General features: G+C 38.0%; 1 protein-coding gene across 4 annotated transcripts in view; it reads left to right on the forward strand.

Annotated features, from left to right (window-relative positions):
• LOC150075060 (TATA-binding protein-associated factor 172-like) overlaps positions 1 to 26,528 on the forward strand; it is a 934,682-nt gene extending 908,154 nt beyond the window's left edge. For all 4 annotated transcript variants that reach the window (XM_090388242.1, XM_090388245.1, XM_090388243.1 and 1 more), the window contains exons 37-39: positions 4,765 to 4,972; positions 14,089 to 14,180; positions 26,002 to 26,528. In XM_090388242.1, coding sequence (XP_090244368.1) covers positions 4,765 to 4,972; positions 14,089 to 14,180; positions 26,002 to 26,275 — 574 coding nt within the window. In that variant the 3' untranslated portion in view covers positions 26,276 to 26,528. The remainder of the gene's footprint in view (positions 1 to 4,764; positions 4,973 to 14,088; positions 14,181 to 26,001) is intronic.
• Positions 26,529 to 27,407: the final 879 nt, after the last annotated feature.

Here is a 27,407-nt window from a genome sequence, read left to right on the forward strand (position 1 = left end):
CAATAATACAAATGCTTTAGCTGAAGATGAAACCCATGAAGTGGTTGCACAAAATTTATTCCACGGATATCGTTCTGAAGAACAATTAGCAAATATGCGAAATAAAATTAATAAAATATGAGTGACTGAAACTGCAGGACTTCCATACATTCTACCATTACTGAAAGGAAAACCGTACATGATTACTACAAATATAGATGTGGTCAGTGGATTGGTAAACGTGCAATCGATACTTTAGTATATTTTGAATTTGAGGACGATGAAACACTTAAACAAGTATGGATAAAATTTCCTTAGTCAAAAATAGGACATAACCTTCAATCTCGTTATAAATAATATATGAAAGATAAACATTTACCTAGTCAATCCGTACCTATTATAAAACGATCAACTACGATTCCATTCAAGAACTATAGGAAATTAACATGTAGACGTACACAATTTCCTTTAGTATGTGCTTGTGCTTTGACTATACATAAATCTCAAGGAGGGACCTTTGACAAAGTTGCCCTCACACCAACTCTTCCATCTTGCAGTATGATTGAAGTCTTTTGAGGTTATGATGGGCATCATGATGAGATCCAGTCTTTCTTACATTTTGAGGTACAGTTCTAAAAAAGTGTTTGCAGGCAGGCCACTAGATAGTTCACTGAACTGAACCTATTGGTATCTCTCTAGGAGGCATCTGGATCAGTTAGTGTATAATCTTGTTGCCTCCAAAACACTTCCTCATACATTTCACATATATGTGTGGGTTTCAGTTCCAATCTAAATGATATCTATTTTCACTGACAGTTTACCAAACTCTACTTACTCCTTCTGACAGAATCTCTGTTATTTGCTTATTCAACCATTGGTCATTTCAGTTGTCCTAATTATTCGTTGTATGATTCGTTTTGTTTCATAGGTGGTACTTGTCTGTACGTCTGCTCTGATATTCCCTGTCAGATTCATAAATAATCTGGAATCTCTTCTTTTCAACCCTCTCTTTCCTAAATTCTCTCTACCCCATTCAATCAAATTCAGCTGTTGCCTCTATCATTCTCCCAACTTCCTAACAGCGAGGTAATTTTCCTTGGTGATTTTAATGTTCATTACTTCAATGGCTTTTATTTTCTAGTCACAAAGCCCCAGCCGGTTGAGATACTGAGAATTTTATAATTACTAATGACCTCACAAGGATTGTTCATTTACCTACCAGAATACCAGGCAACACTTTTGATCTTCTCAAAAACAACTCTTCCAAGTACACAATCAAGGTGAGTGGTCCTCTGGGCACCTGAGATCTCAACTTGGGGATGGTCTTTTCTCTGAGTCTTTCTTTTTTTGCTGTTCTCACCCTCATGTTATTTGTCATTATAAGAATGCAAAATGGGATGATATGTCAGACTTCCATTCTTCTTTTCCTTGGATTATTGTTTTAAATCTTTCAAATGTCAGTGTTTGCTCAGATTGTGTCAGTGAAATTATTGTTGTAGGGATGAAATCATTTATTCCACATTCCACCTTAAAACCTTGTCCACTTTCTAAAACTTGTTTTTCCAATTAATGTGCTAAGGCTGTTCAAGATAAGAATGTTGCCTATCACAATTGGCTTGCATCCAAATCAGGTTCATCTTCTGCCTACACCAAAGATCATAGCAATTGTAAAGCAGTTATTAATCCATTACCAAACTACATTTTAGAAAACTAGCTTCTTGTCCAATTGGTAGTCAAGCATTCTGGTCTGTTTTTAAAACTATTGGCCACAATTTTTGCCCATCTCTGTTCCCATTTCTATCAAAACCAGATGGTTCTATTGCCACTTCGGCCAAAGAAAAAAACTGCTAGCATCCTATTTTTTTCCAACTTGTGTATTGACGATCTTGGTAAACCACTACTCACCATTCCTAGTACACTCCATTCAGTTCCTCATATTTTCTTCCATCAAAAAGTCGCTAGAAGAATTTTGAACAATCTTGATGCCAAGAAAGCATCAGGTCCTGATTGTATTTCTCCACTTGTTCTCAAAACCCATGCTCCTAAACTTACTCCTGCTCTGCATGAAAATTGCTTAAATCCAGCCAGTTCCTAAAAAGGGTAACAAATCCTATTCATCCAATTATTGTCCCATTATATTTACTTCTACTCTTTCTAACATAACGGAGAAATCCATTAACTGCCAACTTCTAAGCTATGTAAAAATCTTCCATCTGATCAATGATCACCAGTATGGATTCTGTCAATCCTAGCTTATGCTACCCATCTCTTAACAAATTTAATGGAAAAGTTTGTGAAACTTGGGCAGTTGCTCTTGACATTTCAAAGGCTCTTGATTGGGTTTGACATAATGTCCTTCAAAATAAACTTCCATCCTATAGTTTGCCAACAATTTTTTTGTAAGTGGGTGTGCAGTTTTCTCTCTGACCAGTCACTGCAAGTGATGGTAGACAACTCTCTGCCCTCTAACTTCTCCACTAATGCTGATGTTCCCCCAAGTTCATTTCTTTCTCCCACTCTTTTCCTCTCCTATATTAATGACCTTCATCCATTGACCAGAAGTGGGCCATTAATATTCTATACATAGTTTTGCAGATGATAGCACATTGCATTCCGGCAACTGCTTCAATTTCTCAAATATCCACTATGAATTCCTTAAATGCTAATCTCCAGGTAATTCTACAGTGGGCAAGGCTAACTTAGTTTATTTTAATCCTCCTTCAAAAACTCATTCCCATATTATATCTTGCAAAAATGGATTCTTCTACACTTGTCTTTGATAACACTCAGATTTCTAGACAAGATCATATATCTCTATAAGGGATTATCCTGACTTCTAATCTCTCTTGGCATATGCTTCCTCTGCATCTAAAAACTGGGGGTTTTCTTTTACTCTTAATGTTGCTTTTCTTCTAAACAGCTATTTACTCTGTGCAAACCTCAAATCTGCTCAACCATGGAATGTTCCCACATCTGGGGTGGTGTCTCCAGATGTGTAGGTACTGCCCCAGACCTCTAGACTCCATCCAAAGGAGGGCAGTTAAGCTAATTAATGACCTGTCTCTTACAAAATTTCTCCACTCTCTGTCTCAAACATTCTGTTTCTGCAGCATGCTTTTTCTTTAGATGCTTCCATTGACACTTCTTCCAAATTGGCTTCTATAATTCCCCCTCTCTCTTCTAAATCAGTCTGAACCCCTGTCGCAACCAGTCAGCATCCTTTTACTGTCCAACTTCAAACTCACAGAACCAACTTTTCTTCTTCCTTATTTATTCAACCTTATATTTTCTGGAATAATCTCCCTTCACACACATTTCCTGAAATGTGTGTGTTTCTACAGAAATTCAAATTTAATGTAAAGTATCTTATTTCATCTTGTCAACCTTCAACCCATGCACAGCACTAAGTACTATAAGTTCTAGTACCTTTCATGTTTGGGGTTTTCATTAAAAAGAAAGAAAGAAAAGAAAGTCTGTTGTGGCTCAAAAAGCCACCTGTTTTGCTCCTGCTTACTCATACAAGTGCTTGATCTCTGGCTTTTTGAAAGTTAGAAGTCAGCTATGAAAGTTTCATTTCCACCACTTCATAAGCCAGGACTGGTTGGTCAAACAATTTGTTAAAGCACTGGATCCTTAAGGTGGCATATTTATTAGCTTAAAGTTACAGAGACATTGGCTGCTTAAGAACTAGAATAAAAAATCACTGATGCTGATCAAAATGCCGAAGCTTAATTTTGCCATGTAGTGGATGGCTATACCGGATTGAAGGAAAATTACATAAAACTATTTTATAAGTTGATTGAAAATTACAGAAAAATGGGATATAGAATCATTCAAGCTCCATTACTTGAACTCGCATGTGTATCTCATCATCTCAAATCCCGGCAATGTTGGTGAAGAGAATCAGGAGAGGTTTCACCAGGATATAGAGTCAATGGAGAAGAGATGTTATTATTATTATTAGCTACATGGTTCAAGGAAGCCTGAGGCTTATGCTGCACCAGCCAAAAAAAAACAAAAAAAAAAAAAAAATTCCCCAAGTTACCCTGAGAGAGAGAGAGAGAGAGAGAGAGAGTGAGTCAAAAGTAGAAGGGAATCACCAAGAAAGAGAAGAATGATGATATCCAACTCAGGACCCTGGGTGTGCCAAGCCCATACTCACCAGATGTGAGCCTCTGGGGTTAAATCAAGGAATGTGTAATGAAGCAGTGAGGATTGAATCTGTCTCGTTCTTGAATTAGGATGATCACACTGATCAAAAAATGCAAAGACATTCAGATTTACATTTTTAAAGAAACTTTCTTTTGATTAACTCAAAGAGTTAATCAAAAGAGTTTAACTTCTGTATAAATATTCATTTATACAGAAGTTAAACATTGTTAATAAATCTGATGTAGTATTATTGAATGTTTATTAATTTTTCATTTCTAGGTAAACCATTAATGCTGTTCAACAGCTACGGTCTTTATTCATAATCAGCACACCCAAATTCATAAACTCAATAAAATGCAAATAAAGAGAACATTTTTGAAAATTTATTATATAGTGTAGTTCATCCATCATTCATACTAAAGTTGTAATATGCAAATTCTGCATCCCTTCAAAAAGTGATATGCACCTGTGAAGATTTGGAATTATTTCTTATTACATTGGTTTCAAAGAATATATTAAATTTATTGAATAATGCTGTAGATACATAAGCATTCTAAATTTTTATATTAAAATTATATATATCAATCTTTTTATGGAAAGATACAATATGACAAGGTTTGCTTCTACTTTTAGAGTGCATATGCCATCTGTGAGCTATTTGCGGCTTGATGGTAGTATTCCTCCAGGTATGAGGCATTCTGTTGTTCATCGCTTTAATAACGATCCTTCGATTGATGTATTACTGCTGACTACACAGGTAGGAGGGCTTGGTCTTAATCTTACTGGAGCTGATACTGTTATATTTGTTGAACATGATTGGAATCCAATGAAAGATTTGCAGGTAAATGGCATATTATTAAGAGTACTAAATATAATTTATCTTGTTATTACTTTAATGTTTTGTGTTATATGACTTTCATTTGATGCTTTTTGGTTATATTTGCTGGTAAATTTCCCTCCCTATCTCTTCCATCATGCAGTATGATTGATGACTTTTGAGGTTATGATGAACATCGTGGCAAGATCCAATATTCCTTACATTTCGAGAGTACAGCTCTAAAATGGTGTTCACAGGCCAGCCACTAGTTAGTACACTGGACCGAACCTATTGGTAACTCTCTAGGAGGCTTCCGGATCAGTTAGTGTATAATCTTGCTATCTCTACTCTGCCAGATAGTGACTAGAGGGAGTCCGAGTAGTGTGTGCGCGGAGAGCATGTCGAGGCCACGTTATGTCAAGGATCTGGGTATATTCTTACCAGCCGACCAGGCTAGCCGGGTGGGTAAAGTACCTGCCTGGCAACCCAAAGGTCGTGGGTTCGAATTCCGCCTCAGGCTGGGATCAAAGTAGAAATGCAAAAACTTTGGGAGTTGCAGTATGGCCACTGAAGCCGATGCGCCAATGACTAACAAAAAAATATATATATTATATATATTCTTACCATGTGTACGTCATATCCAAAAATTTCATTACTTCATACAGCATGTCCCACCCACTTTTTCTTACTAATCAGTACACCATGAATTGTCAAACTAATAGAGCAAGCTTATCTGCAAAAAGATCTAAACCTCCCAAGCACTTCCTAATTCATTTCACAAATATACGTGGTCTCAGTTCTAATCTCAACGATGTCCATTTCCAACTTGCAGTCTGCCAAACCCCATGTACTTTTTCTGACAGAATCTCAGTTATCGGTTGTTTCAACTACTGCTCATATCATAATTATTCGCTGTATGATTCCTTTCGCCTCAAAGGTGGTACTTGTGCATATGTCCATTCTGATATTCCCTGTCAGAGACTTGGAAATTTGGAATCTCCTCTCTTTGATCTTCTCTGGCTTAAAATCTCTCTACCTCATTGTGTCAAATTCATCTGTTGTCTCTACTGTTCTCCCAACTCCACTAATCACTTGGAGCTCTTTGACTTTCTCTCTTTGCAACTTGACTTTCTCCAGTCAAACTTTCCTAACAGTGAGGTAATTTTCCTTGGTGATTTTAATGTTCACAACTCCAGCTGGCTTCCATTTTCTAGTCACACCGACCCAGCTGGTCAAGATGCTGAAGCTTTTGCAATTACCAATGACCTTGCACAGATTGTTCATTTACCTACAAGAATACCAGACAACCTAATCATACAGCCAACGCACTTGATCTTTTTCTCACAAACAACCCTTCTAAGTACACGGTCGGAGTGAGAGGTCCTTTAGGCACTTCAGATCACAACTTGGTGATTGTCTCTTCTCCAATGGAACCTTTATCTCATGGCTATTCCCAACTTCGTGTTGTTTGGCATTACAAGAATGCAAAATGGGATGACCTGCGAGATTTCTTTTCCTTGGTCAAATTACTGTTTCAAAACTTCTGATTTCAACGTTTGCTCAGATCGTGTCAGAGAAATTATTCTTGTAGGAATGGAATCCTTTATCCCATACTCCACTTTAAAATCTCGTCCTTTATCTAAACCTTGGTTTTCCAATAAATGTGCTAAGGCTGTTCGAGAGAAGAACATTGCATATCGTAATTGGCTTGTTTCTAATTCTTCAGTTTCATTTTCTGCCTACACATATTTTCTGCAAAGTTCGCAACAGTTTTAAAACAGTTATTAATCAGTCCAAACTAGAGTTTGAACAGGCTAAGAGTAGAAAACTTGCTTCTTGCCCTAATGGTAGCCGAACATTCTGGTCTCTTGCCAAAGCTATTGGCCGCAACTTTTGCTCATCTCTGCTCCCACTTCTGTCAAAACCAGTTAGTTCTGTTGTCACTTCAGCTGACCTGCTAGCATCCCGTTTTCCTTCCAACTCCTGTATTAATGATCTTGGTAAAAACACCTCCCACCATTCCCAAAACGCTCCATTCAATGGCTCCTGTGGTCTTCCATCAGAAGGATTTTGACAAATCTTGATGCTAAGAAAGCTCCAGGTCCTGACGGTATTTCGCCAGGACCTGGAGGTTCTCAAAGCCTGTGCTCCTGAACTTACTCCTGTTCTTTGCCGCCTTTTTTCACTTTCTTATTCCAAAGGTGTTTTTCCTTCTGCTTGGAGATTTGCTCATATACAGCCAGTTCTTAAAAAGGGTGACAATTCCCTCCCATCCAATTATTGAACCATTGCAATTACTTCTACTCTTTCTAAAGTAATGGAGAAATCAATTAACTGCCAACTTTTAAACTACCTTCCATCTGATCGACGATCGCTGGTATGGATTCTGTCAGTGTCGATCCACTGGTGGTATTCAGGCTTATGTTACCCATTTATGGACAAATTCAATGGAAAAGTTCGATGAAATACAAGCTGTTGCTCTTGACATCTCAAAGGCTTTTGATCGTGTTTGGCATAAAGGTCTTCTGAACAAGCTCCCATCTTATTGTTTGCCAACTGTTTTTTGTAATTGGTTATCCAGTTTTCTCTCTGACCATTCTCTGAGGGTGATGATAGATGGCTCTCTGTCTTCTAACTTCTCCACTAACGCTGGCGTCTCCCAAGGTTCAGTTCTTTCCCCCACTCTTTTACTCTTGTATATTAATTACCTTCTTCTATTGACTGGAAATCCTATCCCTAGTTTTGCCGATGATAGAACATTACTTTCCAGTTTGAGAAATTTTGCCCTGCTCAGTCAGCTTCAACTTCTCGAATATCCGCTACCAATTCCTTAAATGCTGATCTCCATGTAATTCTCCAGTTGGGCAAAGACAACTTAGTTGATTTCAATCCTTCTATAACTTAGTCCTGCCTTATATCTCGCAAAAAGGATTCTTCAACTCCTATGCTTATCTTTGGTGACACTGATTTCTAGGCAGATGATATATCTCTTTTGGGGATTACCCTGATTTCTAATCTCTCTCTCTCTCTCTCTCTCTCTCTCTCTCTCTCTCTCTCTCTCTCTCTCTTGGCACAAGCACATTACAAATATTCCTTCTTCTGCTTCTAAAAAACTTGGTTTTCTCTTTTTCTCTCTCGGTGTTACTTTTCTTCCAAACAGCTGTTCACACTGTACAAATCACAAATTCGCCGTACCATGGAATATTTTTCCCACATCTGGAGTGGTGCCATCCAAAACCTCCCTTAGGCTTCTAGATTCCATTCAGAAGAGGGCAGTTAGATTAGTATGACTCATCTCTAACAGAGTCTCTCCACTCACTTTCTCATAGACGTATTGTTTCTGCTGCATGCCTTTTCTACAGATACTTCCACGGCCACTGTTCTTCTGAATTGGCTTCTATAATTCCTGCTCTCTCTCTCTCTTTCAAAACAATCTGAACGCGTGCCGCCGTCAGCCAACATCCATTTACTGTCCAACTTGAAATTCACAGAACCAACTTTTCATCTTCCTTGTTTACTCATTCAACTGCCGTTTTCTGGAACAATCTTCCTTCATACGTATTTCCTTTTAAAAAAAATTCTCAACATGTGCAATATGAAGATGTAGAGGATGCCATTTTTAAGTGGGTGAAGTTGATTTGAGACCAAAATATGCCGATATCAGGGCCATTAATAAAAGAAAAGACTATGGAGTATGCCTCTTTTCTGGTGCATAAAACATTCCAAGCCAGTTCTGATTTGCTGAACAAATTTAAAAAGCACCATGAAAAAAGTTATTTCTGGTGAAAGGAGTTGTAATCATAGAAGATTGTACCCACTTGAAAGAAACAGTTTGGAAAAAAATTATGGAGGACTATGAGCCCAAAGACATATTCAACGTTGATGAGACAGATCTATTTTTTAAATGTTTGAAGAAAAAGACACTGACTTTTAAAGATGATAAATGTTTAGAAGGTAAAATTAATAAGGAGGGAATTTTAGGAGGGAGATTTTGGTTGGTGCATATATGGCTGGCAATGAAAAACTGAAGCTTTTGGTAATAATCAAAAGTAAACAACTCTGATGTTTCAAAGGAGTAAAGTCGTTAGAGTTGGACTACAACAAAAAATCCGGGTGACAAGTCCTGCCAGACAACCCCCCCCCCCCCCACAAATCCACTATGAAGTTGTGATCTCCCACACAGATCAACTGTGACCAATCTTCTAGCAACAACTAACAGAATCCTCACAACCTTTGAGAACAGCAAAGAGCTGGCAGCCACCTAGGTAAACATTGAATCTGCATTTGATGCCATGCTCATCCCATCTCTTCTAAAGCTACTACAGAACCACTATCAGATAGGAGGCGACATCTTAGCTTTCCTATCTGGTAGTGGTTCTCTAGTAGCTTTAGGAGACCGATATTACTTTGCAGTATTGGGAGTTATCTACAGATAATTTGACTATAACCGCATAGTCAAATTATTTGTAGATAACTCTCAATACTGCAAAGTAATCTCGGTTGGAATCTCACAAGGGGCGGTACTAATCTTGCCTCCTCTTCACTGCCCTTATTGCTCCACTGGTAATTCTAAAGGTACTCATGCCGATTAAGGCAAACCAAGATCCACCCTCACCAAATCTCAGAAGAGCTAACCCGCTCTCTCTCTCTCTCTCTCTCTCTCTCTCTCTCTCTCCTCTCTCTCTCTCTCTCTCTCTCTCTCTCTCTCTCTCTCCCCCCCTCCCCCTCCCTCCCCTCAAACAATCTGGTCTGTGTATCAGTCCTGAGAAGTCAGAAATCAATGTCTTCTCAGTAAAGCAACAGCTAACAAAAATCTATCCAGCCCTCAATGGAGCCTCCATCCTGCTTGTCCAAAACCACATTGACCTAGGAATCAGATTTGACTCAATGCTTCTTTTCGGCCAGCATGTAGACACTCCTCACTAAAGCCGTCCAACTGAGATGGATATGCAAGCAATATCTGCACCATGCAACAGACAAATCCACCATGGTCAGATCCATTTCAACAATAGTGTATCTGCCACTTTTCTATGCTGCAGATTTGGGCATCTGCATCTCCCTCTGCCACCAAACCAGTGTTCTCATCTGAATATTGGCTTCTCAAGTGGGCGTGCCACAAGCTTAGCCTACCTCCCCAGCTCTGGACCATCGCTGTGACCAACGTACTGAACATCCCAAAGCTTGTGTGGCTCATTAATGAAAGGAGGCTCGTCACAACAGTCAAACTCATGACCAGTCTCATCTCCTCCCCCTCCTTATGGGACAACTGTGCATGAAGGATCCCAGTGGCATGTCTATGAGCAACTCCCCAGCTATGCCCTCTGCAAAGACACCTTTATCTGTTTTACTGGTTTCTTCCTCAGCAGATGCTATCTCGAGTCCAGGACTTTGATGTAGACTTCAACAAGTTCTGTCAAGATCGGCAATATAGGAAAAGAACACTCAGTGGGTTGGCCAAGGCTACTACTATTATAATATGAGTCTTGAGCAATGTATATTCTTAATCCAACCAACTATACTATGTACATATTTATGCACTTCAGTGTAGATCCTTATAGTATGTATTTCTGAAACAGATGGTTTGTACACTCACTTAACATTCTATATATGTAGTTTACTCGAGGTCATTTCTCCATTTTCCTGTACTTTATTTCACTTAGTTATTATTCTATTATTTATTTATGTATTTTTGGCTTATTGAGGCAATAATGTCTCTGTAGTACATTGTTAACCCCTGGCCAATGTCCTGTGACAGGCTGTTGTAACTACTATTATGTAAATTATCATTCTAAGCGTTGCAATAAAGATTCTTCTTCTTAAGTGAAATTTTTCAACCGTGTATGTTGAATTTCGATAGAAAGACGACGAAAGAAAACAGAAAACCACATTGATTGTCAACAATGGCCCTGCCAACCTTCATTCAGTAATTTCGAAACTTACAATGTAAAGCTTGTTTTCTTCCTCCAAATACCTCGTTTAAACTGCAGCCAATGGACCAAGGCATCAAGAATTTGAAAATGCACTACCGAAGGGACATACTGAAAAAAATTATACTGAGAATAGAAACCAACCAACCTATAGATTCTGTTATAGATTTGGGGATGTGCATATCAGAGTTAGCGAATGTGGAGTCAAGATGTAACAGAAACAACAATTAAGAATTGTTTCGTAAAAGTAGGTTTTGTTAAAACACCAGTTAACACCGATGAACTACTACATGACATTGAGCAATCTTGGGAAGAATTCCATTTAGAGGTTTGATTAGTGGATAAATTGTTCTTGACAAATTTTTAGGAGTTGATAATGATCTCATAGTAGCTGAATATCCAAGTGACTCGAACATTTTAGAGAGTATTCAAAGAACTAGGGACGATATTGACAATGAGTTGGATGAAAATTAGGGCAATATTAAACCTTCCAAACATTAAATGTTGGCAGCATTTTAAACTTTGCATCATGACCTTCAGTGTGAAGAAAATTGCCAAAAAATATATATGAGTGTTAATTAAACAGATTCGAACATTTTTATGTTCGCATTTGTAAAATCCAGTGTATAGCAAAAAATAACCAAATATTATACAAAATAATTCTTAAAAGTGTACTAATATAATGTCTGCATCATGTAAGTAGTAATTTCTTAATATGTATGTATTAATAAATTAATTGTTTTAAAATGTTTGAAAATTTATTCATTCCTGCTTATTTCTAATTTATTTCCCATCTTTTACTATATTTCTGAATGTTGACAAGTTCGTATTTCTATATAACAAAATTTCTGTTTAACGAATTTTTTCAAGCGAACAAATTGATTTCATTATATAAAGGTCCATACTTGGATCTCGGGAAAGCTTTTGATACTGCTGCACACAGAAGACTGCTGTACAAACTGGAATGGTATGGCATTAAGGGCAAATTGCTACAATGGATAAAGGGCTGGTTGAGTGGGAGACGGCAGAGAGTGGTAATAAATGGACACTGCTCTTCGTGGACTAATGTTATTATTAGAGTCCCCCAGGGTTTGGTGGTGGTCTCGTTGTTTTCTATATTTATCAGTGATAAAGATGACGTTATATCCGGTTTAATGTCCAAGTTTTCAGATGATACGAAGGATGGCAGGGTTGTTAGTGACACTATTGCAACAGGATGTAGAAAAGTTGGGCAGGTTGGCTGAGAGGTGGAAACTGAAGTTTAACATTGACAAATGCAAAGTAATACATATTGGTAGCAGTAACCCCAGAGTGATGTACCAACTGTGCGGTACAACACTCAGGGTAATGGAGAATGAAAAAGACTGGGGGTAATTGTGCAGTCAGATATGTAGTTTTCAGAGCAGTGCAGACAGTCTGCCAGAGCAGCTCATGGGGTCTTGTCAATGATATACAGGAATTTTGCTAGCAGGGATAAGGATCTGATTGTTCCTTTGTACAAGGCAGTGGTCAGGCCACACCTTGAGTACTGCATACAGATCTGGAGACCTCATTGGAAGGATGCAGAACTGCTGGAATAAGTACAAAGAATGGCAATGAGATTGGTGAGGGGAATAAAGGGTTGCTCCTAACAGGAAAGGCCTAAGTTCTGCAAATAGCAGTGTCTGGAGACTTAGGCACCTCTGGAGTGATCTGTTTGTGGTGTATAAGGCCTTAAATGGTTTGAGCAAGCTCATGAGATTCTTCTTCTTCTTCTTCTTGCTCAGATTATGCACCTGAGGGGGGGGGGGGCATAAATTCAAATTGAGGAAAAACTATTGTAGAATAGATGCATGTAAATTTCCCTTTAGCCAGCGGGTTGTTGATTCCTGGAGCAAACTTCCATTTGTGGAAGTTGATAGCTTAATTAAATTCAAGGAAGAACTGGACAAACTTTTGGAGTGAATGGATAGGTGAAATGGGAATATGTTTTTTTTTTTTTTTTTTTTTTTTGGCTGATGTATAAGTTTGCTTTCTTGCTTGTGCTAACTTGGATTACAAATATTGTTGAACTAATTATCGATCCCTGTGGGATTCCTTCCTCTTAAATGTGGGATGCAGAGAGTATGTTTTTATATTGGATCTGAAAAGAACACAGGCACAGGAAGCTGAATTATTTCAGGCATATAACCTCTAAGCCCTATATGGTAAAGATCTGTAATAACACCATGATGCCAGGTGGTTCAAATGCTTTTTCAGTATCTAAGTTGACCATAGATGTTGTTTCATGACAGAGGCATCACAAATATGAGATTCAGCTTGCAGCTTGCAAGAATTGTTGCAGAATTCTGTAAAAATCGTGTGTGTTCTTTGGTTGATTTGCCAGTTTTCTGGGCGAAAAATCCCAATCAATTTTCTGGGAAAAAAAACTTTCTATCCTTGCCTGAGATTGACTGACTCAGCCATTGATATGAGCTTTAAAAAATGGCCCATAAAAATTCATCATGTTGTTGATGTAAATTCAAACTCAGGTGTTTTCTACCCAGTGTGGGGAGGACAGTGATTATACTGATTGTGCTACCCATGAGGACATATCCCTTCAGATGTGCGTGTTACACAGTTTGGTAACTAGGTCCCTAGAAAAGATCTAATTGAGATGTATGAAGCTCTGAGATGAAACCTAATTAAGGTATAAGGCTTTGAGAGGAGAAAGTGAAGCGGATATTTTCATTGTTATAAATAATTCCAGAACCATACATTCAAAATTATAGGGGAAGAGGTTTGGACTGGATTGCTGTAAATCTTCTTTTAGCCTGCTACTTATTGAGTACTGGTTGCCCTTCAATTGAGGAGGCTGAACAGCTTGAGGAAATTCACAGGTCAGCTGGACAGATAGTTACATGAGGAAGGAATCGAATAGATCATTTATTTTATTTTATTATTTTAATTAAGTATTTTATTTTATTTATTTATTTATTATTTTTTTTTTTTTGTTACTGCAGCAAAAGCCTTCAGTTTCCTTGTACCATATAACTAATACTATCACTCCACTCCCATAGCTGTAAAGTATACCATTATATTAATACATATCAAATTGCACTATTCAGTATCTTTCTTCAACTGTAGATTGTTAACCAGTTATAGACAGAACTCTCGTGTGAAATTATGATTATTAAATATTTAAATAATATTATTATTTAATACATCTCTTTTCATATGTAAAAATGGTTATAGGCTATGGATCGAGCTCACAGGATTGGTCAGAAGAAAGTTGTTAATGTTTACCGACTGATTACAAGAGGAACTTTAGAAGAGAAAATAATGGGGTAAAATTTCTCTTAAATTATATTAAATATTCTTTAGTTTTTATATACTAGTTATATATTGCATGCTCACTTTTTTCGAACCACAAGCTTATAGTATGTCAGACTGTAATTTGCTCAAATCACTGCTCCAACTCAATATGGAATGAAGTCAACAAGGTGTTGAAAAATAATATGAGGAATATCACACCATTTATGTATTAAATCTGTCTTCAGTGCCTGTGGTGGGGCAGATGATAGTACTGATGAGGATTGGACTGGTGAGGACAGATTCTTGAAGTGTCCCTCATGTGCCTCAAACCACTTTCACAAATCTAGTATGGTGTATGCTAGTCAGTTTCATCTTTTAAGTAGCCTCCTGTCCACAGGAGGCAATCAGTGAACATTTCTGGTTATATTCATTTTTACTTAATGATGTTAAGGTGTAAGGCTTTGAGAGGAGAAAGTGAAGCAAATGAACAGGATATTTTCATTGTTATAAATGAATCTAGAACTAGGACCATAAATTGAAATTATAGGGGGAAGAGGTTTGGCTCTTCTGTTCACATTGGCCTCCAGTGAGATCAGTACAGAAGTTTAATGGTGCCTACACCATTACACTTTCACCAGAAACATGTACTGTTAGTTTTCCAATGCATCATGTGGTTTCCTCCATATGTGCACTTTTCTACTTGTGTTGAAAAGCATGAAGTCAGCCTCATAGGCTTCCATGAAAGTATACTCCTGAAGTGCATTATATATGTAGGGTTCTTCACTGGGTGTTGGTGCTGATGCTTTGTGATATTCTCAAATTAAATGCAGAGGTTAATTGTTCCATTGTTTGGTGGCAATTACTTGATAATCTTGTCCATACACTATGTCTTCTACATTTTTAGCTACAGATGCATCTGTTTTTGGATTTTTTCTGGGCATTTTTCCATTCATTAAAGATTCAAAAGATGCTAGTCTCTGAACACTGCCAAGTGTAGCGCTCTTCCCTGCTGTATCATTTGCTGGTGAACTGATTCACACTAATTCAGCCTTGGCTTTATAAAATTTACAGCATATTATACACACTTCATTTTACATATTTTTAGATAGATCATTGCATACATCAGAATGGTCCATGGACCTAATAAAGTGGGCAGGAAATATATGTGCAGAACACGTATATTTCCTGTATTCTCAGATTGGGGGTTTATGACCTTATGTAAGAATCTTCCTCTTGCTGAAAAAAAATACTGTTATTTTATCCTAAAGATACATTTGCATGCCAGGTTATATTTTTTGTCCTGAATACTTCACTAAGTGTATGGAATGAAACTAGTGCATTCACATTTTGATCTTAAGAGTTACTTGGAAATGTGACTCAAAGCCTGTAACAAGTTTTATTGCTTATGTAAAAAAAAATAGCTACCATTGCCACATGAATTCTACATAATAATAATATATATAATTTGTGTGGTATGTTGTTTGTTTGTTATTTGGTTTTAAGGAGCAAGCAACTAAGGCCATATTGCTCCGCGGATATGTGGGGTCATTCCCTGACCTTTAAGTTAATTTTCATTGATATTTAGCTAATTTTATAATGGTAATTATGAGATTTGCGGAACCTGTGGAATGTTTTCCAAGGTCGACCTGGTGACTAATCATAGCTCACCTGGGGATTCTTTTCTTTGTGATCGATGTAAGTAGTGCACCGATCTTAAATTACAATTTCAGTCACTGAAAAAACAGGTGTTGCCCTCGAGAATAATGCATCTGGGAGCTCGTCAGTGACTCAAGACTCCAGCAATCTACAAAGTGATGCACTCCCGATTCGGGCCTCAAAACAGAAAAACCAAGTGCAAACTATTCTGGTTCAAAAGAACTTTGTTTTATTAGGAGACTCAATTGTCAGGGAAACGGGGAATATTTTTTGTAATAAGAATAGGTGGAGTAGAACCAGGGTATGTCTGCTGGGAGCAACTATTAATGAAGTCACCAACAGATTGTCAGATTTTAAGGGGGGGGGGGGGGTAATGAGAATATGGGGACTAATGACATTAAACATACACGATCTGACGATTTGTTGGAAAAATACAGGACCATGCTGAGGAAATGCTGCAAGCTAGGCAACAATGTCTATGTGTCTGTAATTCTGCCCAGACACGATAGGAGGGATTATATGTTAAAAGCCTTGTGGATTAACTCAAGACTTGAAGGACTCTGCAAGGCTTTTGAGGGGGAAATTTCTATCAGCTTGGCCCACACTTGTAGGTAGAAGGAATTTGTTTTGTAGAGATGGGATACACTTAAACAAAGGTGGTGCAAAAGTTTTTGCCAGTATTATTGAGGATACCTTGTTGTTTTTGCCAGTATTATTGATGATACCTTAAAGGTTCAGGGAAACTGCTGGTTAGGGAGGATGTGGGTAATACTGACATGCGTTTATCTGATAATATTGGTCAAAGTAACTCTTGCACGTACCTCAAGAGTTCTTATCTGTTCCCCAACTGGACATATTATCTAGATGTTCTCGGGGCAGAAACGTTTTGAGTGAGTGGGTAGTTAATGCCAGGGAAGAGAACCTAAAAAACTTCAAGGGTTGTGCTAGGGTTGTTAAATATACAAGAACAGTAAGTCTTAATTGTTTATATAGCAATGTTAGAAGTGTTGTCAATAAAATAAGCGAATTCGAACTGCTGGTTAAAACAAGTAACGCAGACATAATAGGGCTTACGGAAACGTGTGCCACCAATAAATAGGGGATGATGAGTTTCAGTACGGCTTGTATAATGTATTTAGGAAAGATAGGGTAGATAGAAGGGGTGGTAGGGTAATTCTTCTTATCAGAAGCAGCCTGTGTGCGACGATAGCTTTCCCGGATTCAGACATTTCACGTGCAGTATAGAATCTGTATGGTGTGAGATAGTTGGAAAAAAATGTATAATGCGAATAGAAGTAATCTACAGACCAGGTGATTGTGAAGATTATGACGAAAGCCTCTACATGCAAATGGAATGGGCAAGTAAGCATCAATGTCTTATTATGGCAATTTTCCTCTAATTGATTGGAGAAAATGGGAAGGAAACTTGACATGGGGAAAAAAATTTATAAATCAACTAGATGACTGTTATTTGTATCAACATGTCAGGGAAAGTACTAGAGAAAAGAATATCCTAGGCCTCATCATCACCCATTAATCAGATAACACGGCTGACAGTAGAGGAATCAGTAGCAGGAAGTGATCATGGAGTTCTACGGTGGATGATGAAGAGAGAGATAGCAGTAGTAAAAGGCAAAGGAATGGGTTATAATTTCAGAAAAGGAAATTATGATGCCTTAAGGTGCTACATGACCACTATTAACTGGGTAGATATCGCACAGAGAACAAATACAATTGAACTGTGCTATACTTTTAAAACATTAATCACAGATGCCTTGAATGCGTATTTACCATTAAAAAAATACTCGAAGAGGAGGGTTCCAAGTTTTTTTTTTTTTTTTATGTAAACCCCAAACACGAGAGGTATTAGAACCTATAGTACTAGGTACCGTGCTTGGGTTGGAGGTTGAGAAGACGAAAGAAGATATTTGTTGACATTGGACCTGAACTTCTGTAGACTGTAATTTCAGGAAATACGCATGAAGCAAGGTTGTTCCAGAAAACAGCAGTTGAATGAATAAATGAGGAAGATGAAAAGTTGGTTCTGTGGGTTTGAAGTTGGACAGTAAATGGATGTTGGCTGGTGGCAGCACTTGTTCGGACTGTTTTGAAAGAGAGAGCAGGAATTATAGAAGCCAGTTCAGAAGAACAGTGCCCATGGAAGTATCTATAGAAGAGGCATGTAGCAGAAACAATACATCTATGAGAAAGCAAGTGGAGAGACTCTGTTAGAGATGAATCATTAATTAACCTAACTGCCCTCTTCTGAATGGAATCAAGAAGCCTGAGAGAGGTTTTGGGGGCACCACCCCAGATGTGGGAACAATATTCCATGGCAGGGTGGATTTGCGATTTATACAGAGTGACCAGCTGTTTGGAAGAAAAGTAACGCCGAGAGCGAAAGAGAAAACCAAGTTTTTTCAATGCAGAGGAAGCAATATTTGTAATGTGCTTGTGCCAAGAGAGATGGCAAAATGATATATCCCCAAAAGAGATATATCATTTTGCCTAGCAATCGGAGTGTCACTAAAGATAAGCATAGCAGAAGAATACTTTTTGTGAGACATAAGACAAGACTGAGTTTTAGAAGGTTTGAAATCAACTAAGTTGTCTTTGCCCCACTGGAGAATTTCCTGAAGATCGGCATTTAAGGAACTGGTAGCAGATTTTCGAGAAGTTGAAGCTGATTGAGCAGGACAAGGTTTCTCAAAATGGAAAGTGGAATGCAACGTGCTCTCATCAGCAAAACTATGGATAGGATTTCCAGTCAATGGAAGAAGGTCATTAATATACAAGAGGAAAAGAGTGGGGGAAAGAACTGAACCTTGGGGCACACCGGCATTAGTGGAGAAGTTAGAAGACAGAAAGCCATCTACCATGACCATCAGTGAGCGATCAGAGAGAAAACAGGATAACCAATTACTAAAAACAGTTGGCAAACCATAAGATGGAAGCTTGTTTAGAAGACCTTTATGCCAAACACGATCAAAAGCCTTTGAGATGTCAAGAGCAACTACTTGTTTCACCAAACCTTTCCATTGAATTAGTCCATAAATGGGTAACATAAGTCAGAATATCACCAGTGGATCGACACTGACGTAGGGCGCCTCCGTAGCCAGGTGGGAAGGAGCAGCAGTGCGTAGCACACGCTTCTTGATTAGACCGGGGTTCGAGCCCGTCACCACCAAATACGGAGGATGCGGAAAGGTCAAGGGAATGACCACCGCATATCACGGAGCAATATGGCCTTAGTTGCTAATGCTCCTGAAAACCAAATAACAATAACAATCGACACTGACGTAATCCATACTGGCGATCGTTGATCAGATGGAAGGTTTCTAGGTAGTTTAAGAGTTGGCGGTTAATCGATTTCTCCGTTACTTTAGAAAGAGTAGAAGTAATTGCAATGGGACGATAATTGGATGGGAGGGATTTGTCATCCTTTTTAGGAACTGGCCGGATATGAGCAAATTTCCAAGCAGAAGGAAAAACACCTTGGAATAAGAAAGTGAAAAAAGGCGGCAAAGAATAGGAGTAAGTTCAGGAGCACAGGTTTTGAGAACAAGTGGAGAAATACCATCAGGACCTGGAGCTTTCTTAGCATCAAGATTCGTCAAAATCCTTCTTGGAAGAAAGAAAGAAGAGTTGGAAGTAAAATGGGATGCTAGCAGGTCAGCTTTATCCTTGGCTGAAGTGACAACAGAACCAGCTGGTTTGGACAGAGGTGGGAGCAGAGATGGGCAAAAGTTGTGGCCAGTAGCTTTGGCAAGGGAGCAGAATGCTCGGCTACCATTAGGGCAAGAAGCAAGTTTTCAACTCTTAGCCTGTTCAAACTCTAGTTTGGACTGATTAATAACTGCTTTACAATTGTTGCGAGCTTTGGTGTAGGCAGAAAATGAAACTGAAGAATTAGAAACAAGCCAATTACGATATGCAACGTTCTTCTCTTGAACAGCCTTAGCAATTTATTGGAAAACCAAGGTTTAGATAAAGGATGAGATTTCAAAGTGGAGTGTGGGATAAAGGATTCCATTCCTGCAAGAATAATTTCACTGACACGATCTGAGCAAACGTTGAAATCAGAAGTTTTGAAACAGTAATCCGACCAAGGAAAAGAAGAAAAGAAATCTCGCAGGTCATCCCATTTTGCATTCTTGTAATGCCAAACAACACAAGGTTGGGAATAGCCACGAGATAAAGGTTCCATTGGTAAAGAGACAATCACCAAGTTGTGATCTGAAGTGCCTAAAGGACCTCTCACTTCGACCGTGTACTTAGAAGGGTTGTTTGTGAGAAAAAGATCAAGCGTGTTGGCTGTATGATTAGGATTGTCCGGTATTGTTGTAGGTAAATGAACAATCTGTGCAAGGTCATTAGAAATTGCAAAAGCCTTAGCATCTCGACCGTGGATGAATGTGGAGACCTCACCATCTCGACCGTGGAGTTGGATGAATAGTGAAGTTGCCACATTACTTGAGTGGAAAAAGGTAGCATGGAAAAGTTACAGAGCAATAAAAAGTACTGAAGCCTATAACAGCTACAAGATGATCTGTAATAGAGCCACAGAAAAGGTTCGACAGGCAAAGGCAGTTTATGAGAAATCACTAGCAAACAGAGCAAAGATAAGGAATTCTTCACATATATAAATGCTAAGAAGAGCAGGACAAACCAGATCGGACCTTTATGTAAGGGAAAGGGGATAGTATTAAATACACCAGCTGCCGTTGCAGATGAACTCAACAGTTGTTTTGCATCAATATTTACAGAAGAAAAACCTTTTCTGGCAATGGGAAATTGTGGAAGCGAAGTTGAAAAATATGTAATTAATGATATTGAAATTTCATAAGGTTATTTAATTACTTTACGCTTGGTCACACCAGGCACTGCTCCTGCCTCCCCGCTGCGGGGCCAGTAATCTGGGTGGTAAAAACAAACCCCCAGGGCCAAAAGGAGCCATCGTGGATATAAGTAATTATCCATCTTTAGAGTCCTCGAGCTCAAGATCAGAAATTCCTGACAATGACCATGACTCCAATTGTCCAAAGCAACTATGGACGGAAAATCAGAATTAAGACGTGCTAGCATTTCTTATAACGCATTCATTATCCACGCAACCTGTTGACAAACTATCGCCTTTTCTAATTCAAAAATGTTTAGAATCGGTTTGTGGATCTCACAAAATGGTTAGATATCTCTAATCTGGAGACCTAATTGAAACTTCTAGGAAACTCATTCAGAGAAGCTGTTAAAATTACATCATTTAACAGTATTCCAGTGTCAGTTATGCCTCATAACACTCTGAACACCTCAAAAGCATTATCACAAATGGGACTTACTATCCGTCTCTGAATAAGAGATAATACAAGAACTCGGGGAACAAAAAGTGACTCATGCACGGAGAATAATGACTAAAAAAGATGGAAACCTACTACTAGGTCCACCATTTTGACATTTAGTACTCTGACTCTTCCATCTTCTGTTAAAGCCGTTTATTTAAATTGCAAGATTCGGCCGTACATCCCAAATCCCATTCGCTGCTTTAAGTGCCAGAAGTATGGCCATTCTCAAACAGCATGCCAAGGCTATGTTGTGTGTCCTATTTGTTGCTCTAAGGAGCATTCCCAAGGAGACTGTACAGCTTCCACTCCTACTTGCCCAAACTGTAAAAGAAGCCATCCTGCATTTTCTAAAGCATGTAACCTTTGGAAAACAGAAAAAAAATCCAGAAATATAAAGTGGAGCACAAAGTCACATACCCGGAAGCAAATACTGTTAACCATGCCTAGCCGATCATACGCATCGGCCACTAAAAACAGCTGGTCAACTGCAACTCATATAGATGTTTCTATCGAACCAAACATTTCATTTGCTACTTGGGCTAAAACTGTTTTAACATGTAATAAGAAATCTACAGTCAGTGAAACCAGAAACAAGTCAATCAGTATCCCAACTGATGCTGTCTCAACTGTGCTCGAAACAACAAAATCTGTTAGTGTTGAAAACCAGAAGAAAGTGAAACCACGCTATAGCAACATGGAAATGGAGGTCCAGTCAGAAAGTGAAGAGACAGTACTAGAATTACATGCCAATGATACTGTGGACACAAGATGCCCAACCTTTCCCAGAAATGAAAAATCAAAACAAAACACACAGAAACCCCAGAAAAAACAGTCAGATCAATCTTCCTCAAATAAACCCAACCAATGAACAAATTCTTACAATGGAACTGTAGAGGATTATGCAGTAATTTTGATGACCTGAGTGATTTACTTATTCAAACAAATGCAGTAGGTATATGCTTACAGGAAACATTTCTATCGCCAGAAGTCTCTCTTAGATTCAAAAATTACACCATGTTTAGATGAGACAGAGATTCTGATGGTCCTGCTCGTGGAGGGGTAGCTGTTCTTGTAAAATGTACTATACCGTCAAGACTTCTCCAACTACAAACGTCCTTAGAAGTTGTAGCAGTTCAGATGGCAATGGGAATATCATTAACCCTTGCATCCATTTATATCTCCTGAATTATCCTTGCTCCCATTTATATCTCACTGAATTATCCTTGCTCCAAGACTGAACTTGACAATCTGATCGCACAACTGCTGCCTCCTGTCTGTTTATTCGGCGATTTCAATGGCCACCATCCATTGTGGGGATCTTCCACCATGGATAGGAGAGGCCAATTAATTGAAACATTCCTGGATAACCATAACCTGATTCTACTAAATTCTGGCTCTCCAACTCATGTCCAACTACCTACAGGTATCTACCTACGCCGTAGACTTATCCATCTGTTCAGCATCTCTTTTTGCAAGCATGGAATGGTTAGTGCTGAATGACCATTCCACAGTGACAATTTTCCTATTATCAGTTCAATTCAGGTGCCTCCGTAGCCAGGTGGGAAGGAGCAGCAGTGCATAGCACACGCTTCTTGATTAGACCGGGGTTCGAGCCCGTCACCACCAAATACGGAGGATGCGGAAAGGTCAGGGAATGACCACCGCATATTCCCAGAGCAATATGGCCTTGGTTGCTAATGCTCCTAAAAACCAAATAACAACAACAACAAATTGGTTCAATTCAAACACAGGTCGTGTCATGTCCTAAAGGCCGTACTTCTTGGAACTTTCATAAAGCAGACTGGGAAAACTACTCAACTTGTGTCCTGCTCAACACTCAATATGTTCAACAGCAACATATTGATGATATAACTAGCCACATTACCAGCCAAATCCTATCTGCAGCAGAAATTTCCATCCCAAAATTGGACCAGTGCAAAAATCAGTGGTGGAATGCGGATTGCTCCAAAGCAAAAGTAGAAGAAAACCGTGCTTGGAACCAGTTCCGCAAATGCTCAACTACCGCCAATCTAATTTTTAAAAAAAACTCAGAGCAAAAGCAAGGCAAATTAGAAAGAAAGCAAAACGCGACTCCTGGATTAACTTAGCATCAACTATTAACAAAACTGACATTCAAATTATATGGAAAAAAATACAAGCTCTCAATGGGAAATTTCTACCACAGCAATCTCCAATAATACAATGGAATGGGCAGGACCTATCCTCTTCTACTGACATTGCAAATGCTTTAGCAGAATTGTTTTATAACATTTCCACCTCTTCCTCTTGTGTGACCTTTTGAGTAAATCTCAAAATAGTGCAGCAGGACCAGACGGCATTCATTACAGTATGCTGAAGCTGATCTCTATATATTATTACTCTTTTATAACCGGATCTTCTCAGAAAATACATATCCTCTCTCATGGTGTCATTCCTATATTTGTACTATTCCAAAACCAGGTAAAGATCCTTCTCTAGTTGAGAATTAAAGACCAATATTGTTGACAAGCTGTTTGGGCAAAATCTTTGAAAGGATAGTTCATAAGAGGTTCTTGATTCCCAAAATATTCTTCCTGATCACCAATATGGCTTCCGTAAAAACAGATCTACTCTAGATTTACTACTCAAAATTGAATCTAACATACATAACGCTTTTGTCGTGAGGCAACATCTAGTGATGGTGAACCTAGATATTCAGAAAGCATTTGATACCACTTGGTATTATTAAAGATCTACATCAGTTGGGGCTGAGAGGCTACCTTCCTAAAATCATCCAGAACTTTTTAAGGTTACACACCTTTCAAGTCCGATATCAAAATGTGTTGTCAGCATCTCACATTCAAGAAGAGGGTGTCCCACAGGGTTCCATCCTGAGTGCTACCCTATTTGCAATTCGGGTCAACAACATATTGGGAGAACTTCCAAAAACCATCCATATATACATGTATGGAGATGACCTCACCATATCCTTCCAGTCACAAAGTATGAATACTGTTGAAAGACAAATTGCTCTTGCCAGAATAGAATCATCAACCTTTACATAATGGATACCCTCTTGCTGAGCAGAATCCACCACTACTCACTTTTGCAAATTACAGTCACTGCATCCTGATCCAGAACTAAAGATCAATAACATTTCAATTCCTCTTGCTCACATCTGTTCATGTTCTTGGCCTCGTACTGGATAGGAAGCTGAACTTTCAAGCACATGTGGCGTATCTTTGAACTATCTGTTTGAAAAAGTTGAATATTCTCCGGTGTGTGTCATCCATGTCATGGGGTGCTGATCGACATACCCTGATCCATCTTTATCGAGCGCTCATCAGATCCTGCTTAGACTATGGCTCTCCAGTGTATGACTCTGCGAGAAAAACTACTTTAGAGCTACCGAATATGATCCAGCACAGTGCGTTGAGAGTTTCTCTAGGGGCTTTCAGAGCCTTTATATCGAAGCTCATGAACTTCCTTTACATCTTCGGAGGAAAACATTACTTTTGATGTATGCCGCAAAAATTCACAGTCTTCCCTCCCACCCTAGTTGGAAATGTCTGTATAATACTGAATGGGAGTCATTTTACAGTAAGCCAAATGAAAACTGACCTGCTCCACTTAGACTTAAAGAACTCATTCAAGCATGGAATATAGACATCAACATATTTCAGGACATGAAACCTCCTGATCTGCCTTGAACAAATATTTCTGTTAATTATGACAACTATTTTCAACAGTGGGGTAAGAACACCTTGTCCCCCTCCAATATTACACAATTACATGAAATTCACTTTTCTAACTCAGAGGCCTTTAAAATCTATACAGATGGATCAAAAACTGAGACCCAAGTAGGTGCTGTGGCAGTCTTCCCTTCATTCTCCGTTTCTGTTTCATTACCATTAGAATGCAGTATCTTTACTGCTGAGCTTTACACTATAAACTTAGCTCTTCATCAGATTACTGAACTTTTAATTACTCCTCTCACCCTGTAATAAAACAAATGCATTCCAAGTTACTTGCTTGTAATGAGTCGAACCGAACTGTGACATTCTGCTGGATCCCAGGACATTCTGGGATAGCCGGCAATGAAAATGCAGATCTTGCAGCCAAACAACCAGAAACTACTATTTCTCAAACCTTTCAAGTTCCATATACAGATTACAAACACATCATCTGTAAAGCATGTTATAATAGCTGGTCACTAATCTGGAAAGGTTATCCCAGGAAACAAACTCTACCAAATAAAACCAGAACCAAAGCTGAGGCTCTCCAGCTTCTGAAAAAACAGGTGTGATGAAATAATTTTAGGAAGGCTAAGAATTGGGCATACTCACCTCACTCACCTGTATCTGTTAATGAATGACAGCACTCCCCAATGCTCATCATGTCATGTACAACTCATTGTTCGTCATTTATTAGTAGACTGCCCCTAGTTTCTAAATATCTGTTCAAATACCTTTAAATCATTTTCTAAATCACAGTCATCATTATCATTAATGCAGATTCTCGGAGATGAACCTAATAAAACAGAACTTTTTACCTTCCTAAATTGTATAGGTATATATCATAAAATATAACACCAATTTCAATAAATTTAGTACTTCATACTAACCATTTGAAAGACACAATATGGCCCTGGCGGCCTATGTGTCATAAAACTCCATAACAACAACAACTTGTCTTTTTTTATTTTTTTTTTTTCCATATCTGTATATAGAAAATATGCTCTACAAAATGATGTTTTAATATTAACCACATCCAAAACTTAAAGGAATACTAATGATTTGGAATCTATCATTCTCTTCTTATTTTATTATGCTACATATAATTTTATACTTATAATCTTGATATTAATTCTTCTCTTTAGTTTGCAGAAATTTAAGCTAACAATTGCTAATACAGTAATCAGTCAAGAAAATGCAAGCCTCCAGACAATGGGTACAGATCAGCTTCTTGATCTGTTTACATTAGACTATAATAGAACTGGAAAAAGAAAAGAGGAACTTGGATCAGAGCAGTATGCTTCAAACAGAGGTAAAGGAATCAGAGCAGTGCTTGAAAATTTGCCAGAACTATGGGGTACAGAACAATATGAATCAGAATATGACCTTACTAGTTTTCTTCAATCATTAAAGAAATAAGAGCAAAATGAAGTAGCTGCATGTAAATTAGGTATATGACTGTAAGAATGGACAGACAGAGAGAGAGAGAGAGAGAGAAGCAAAATTAGTATCTGTTGTCATATAAAGCTTCCTAGTTATAAATGCTGTATAAGAGAATTACAGCCCAAACTGTCTTCCAAGCATAATTATATGCTTAATTGAGAACATTTGTTCTTGTACATAATTTTTTTGTGAAATACTGTAAACTCATGATTTCACTAACTGAAATATAGTTATTATAGGCACAAAGAACAAGTTTTTTGTTTAAAGAAAATTATTTTCTTAAAAAGTGGTATATAGAGTAGACTTTTTATCTACTTAACAGTTAGAACCTTGTATAATAAGACTTTACCACATATTCAAATAAAGCTTTTCATAAAATATATTTACAAACTAGTTGTTTCTTTAGCACTGTGTGTGTGTGTGTGTGTGTGTGTGTGTGTGTGTGTGTGTGTGTGTGTGTGTGTGTGTGTGTGTGTGTGTGTGTGATTTAATTCATAATGAATATTTCTGCAAAATGTTACTTAAACAGTTGGCTTTAATTGCTAGAAGGTTATTTTCAGAAAAGTAATGTTTTTTAATACAGTCTTTCTTTCTTGGAAAGCATTATTAAATAACACACACACACACACACACACACACACACACACACACACACACACACACACACACACACACACACACACACACACACACACACACATATTTATACTGACTGTTTAATTTAAATTCTCTGTTTTGGATGCTTTATATTGACAGTGCAATGCATAAATATCACACATTTTAGCATTACTGTTATGACTACCATTTTACTATAATATTTAAACACATTATACGAAAGTGATATTGCTTTCTTTTATTCTGTTAAAAGAAAATAAATTTTCTAGATTGCAGTTATTTTAAAAAACTTTTAATTCATTACTTTTACACAAATTGCTTACTTTTAAAATTTAAGTAGGTCAGGTAGATAAAAATATTTATATAGTTGTCTTAAGAATACCCACTGCTAATACTCAGATTTTCATATATAACTTTAATATTTATAATTTTATAGATTTTAATTTTAAAAAAATCTGGATTTACCTGTAATGTTTATAGATTTTTAATTCAA

This window comes from Mastigoproctus giganteus, chromosome 14, assembly GCF_048544385.1.
Source record: "Mastigoproctus giganteus isolate SK-2022 chromosome 14, ASM4854438v1, whole genome shotgun sequence".
In the NCBI taxonomy this organism is placed as follows: domain Eukaryota; kingdom Metazoa; phylum Arthropoda; class Arachnida; order Uropygi; family Thelyphonidae; genus Mastigoproctus; species Mastigoproctus giganteus.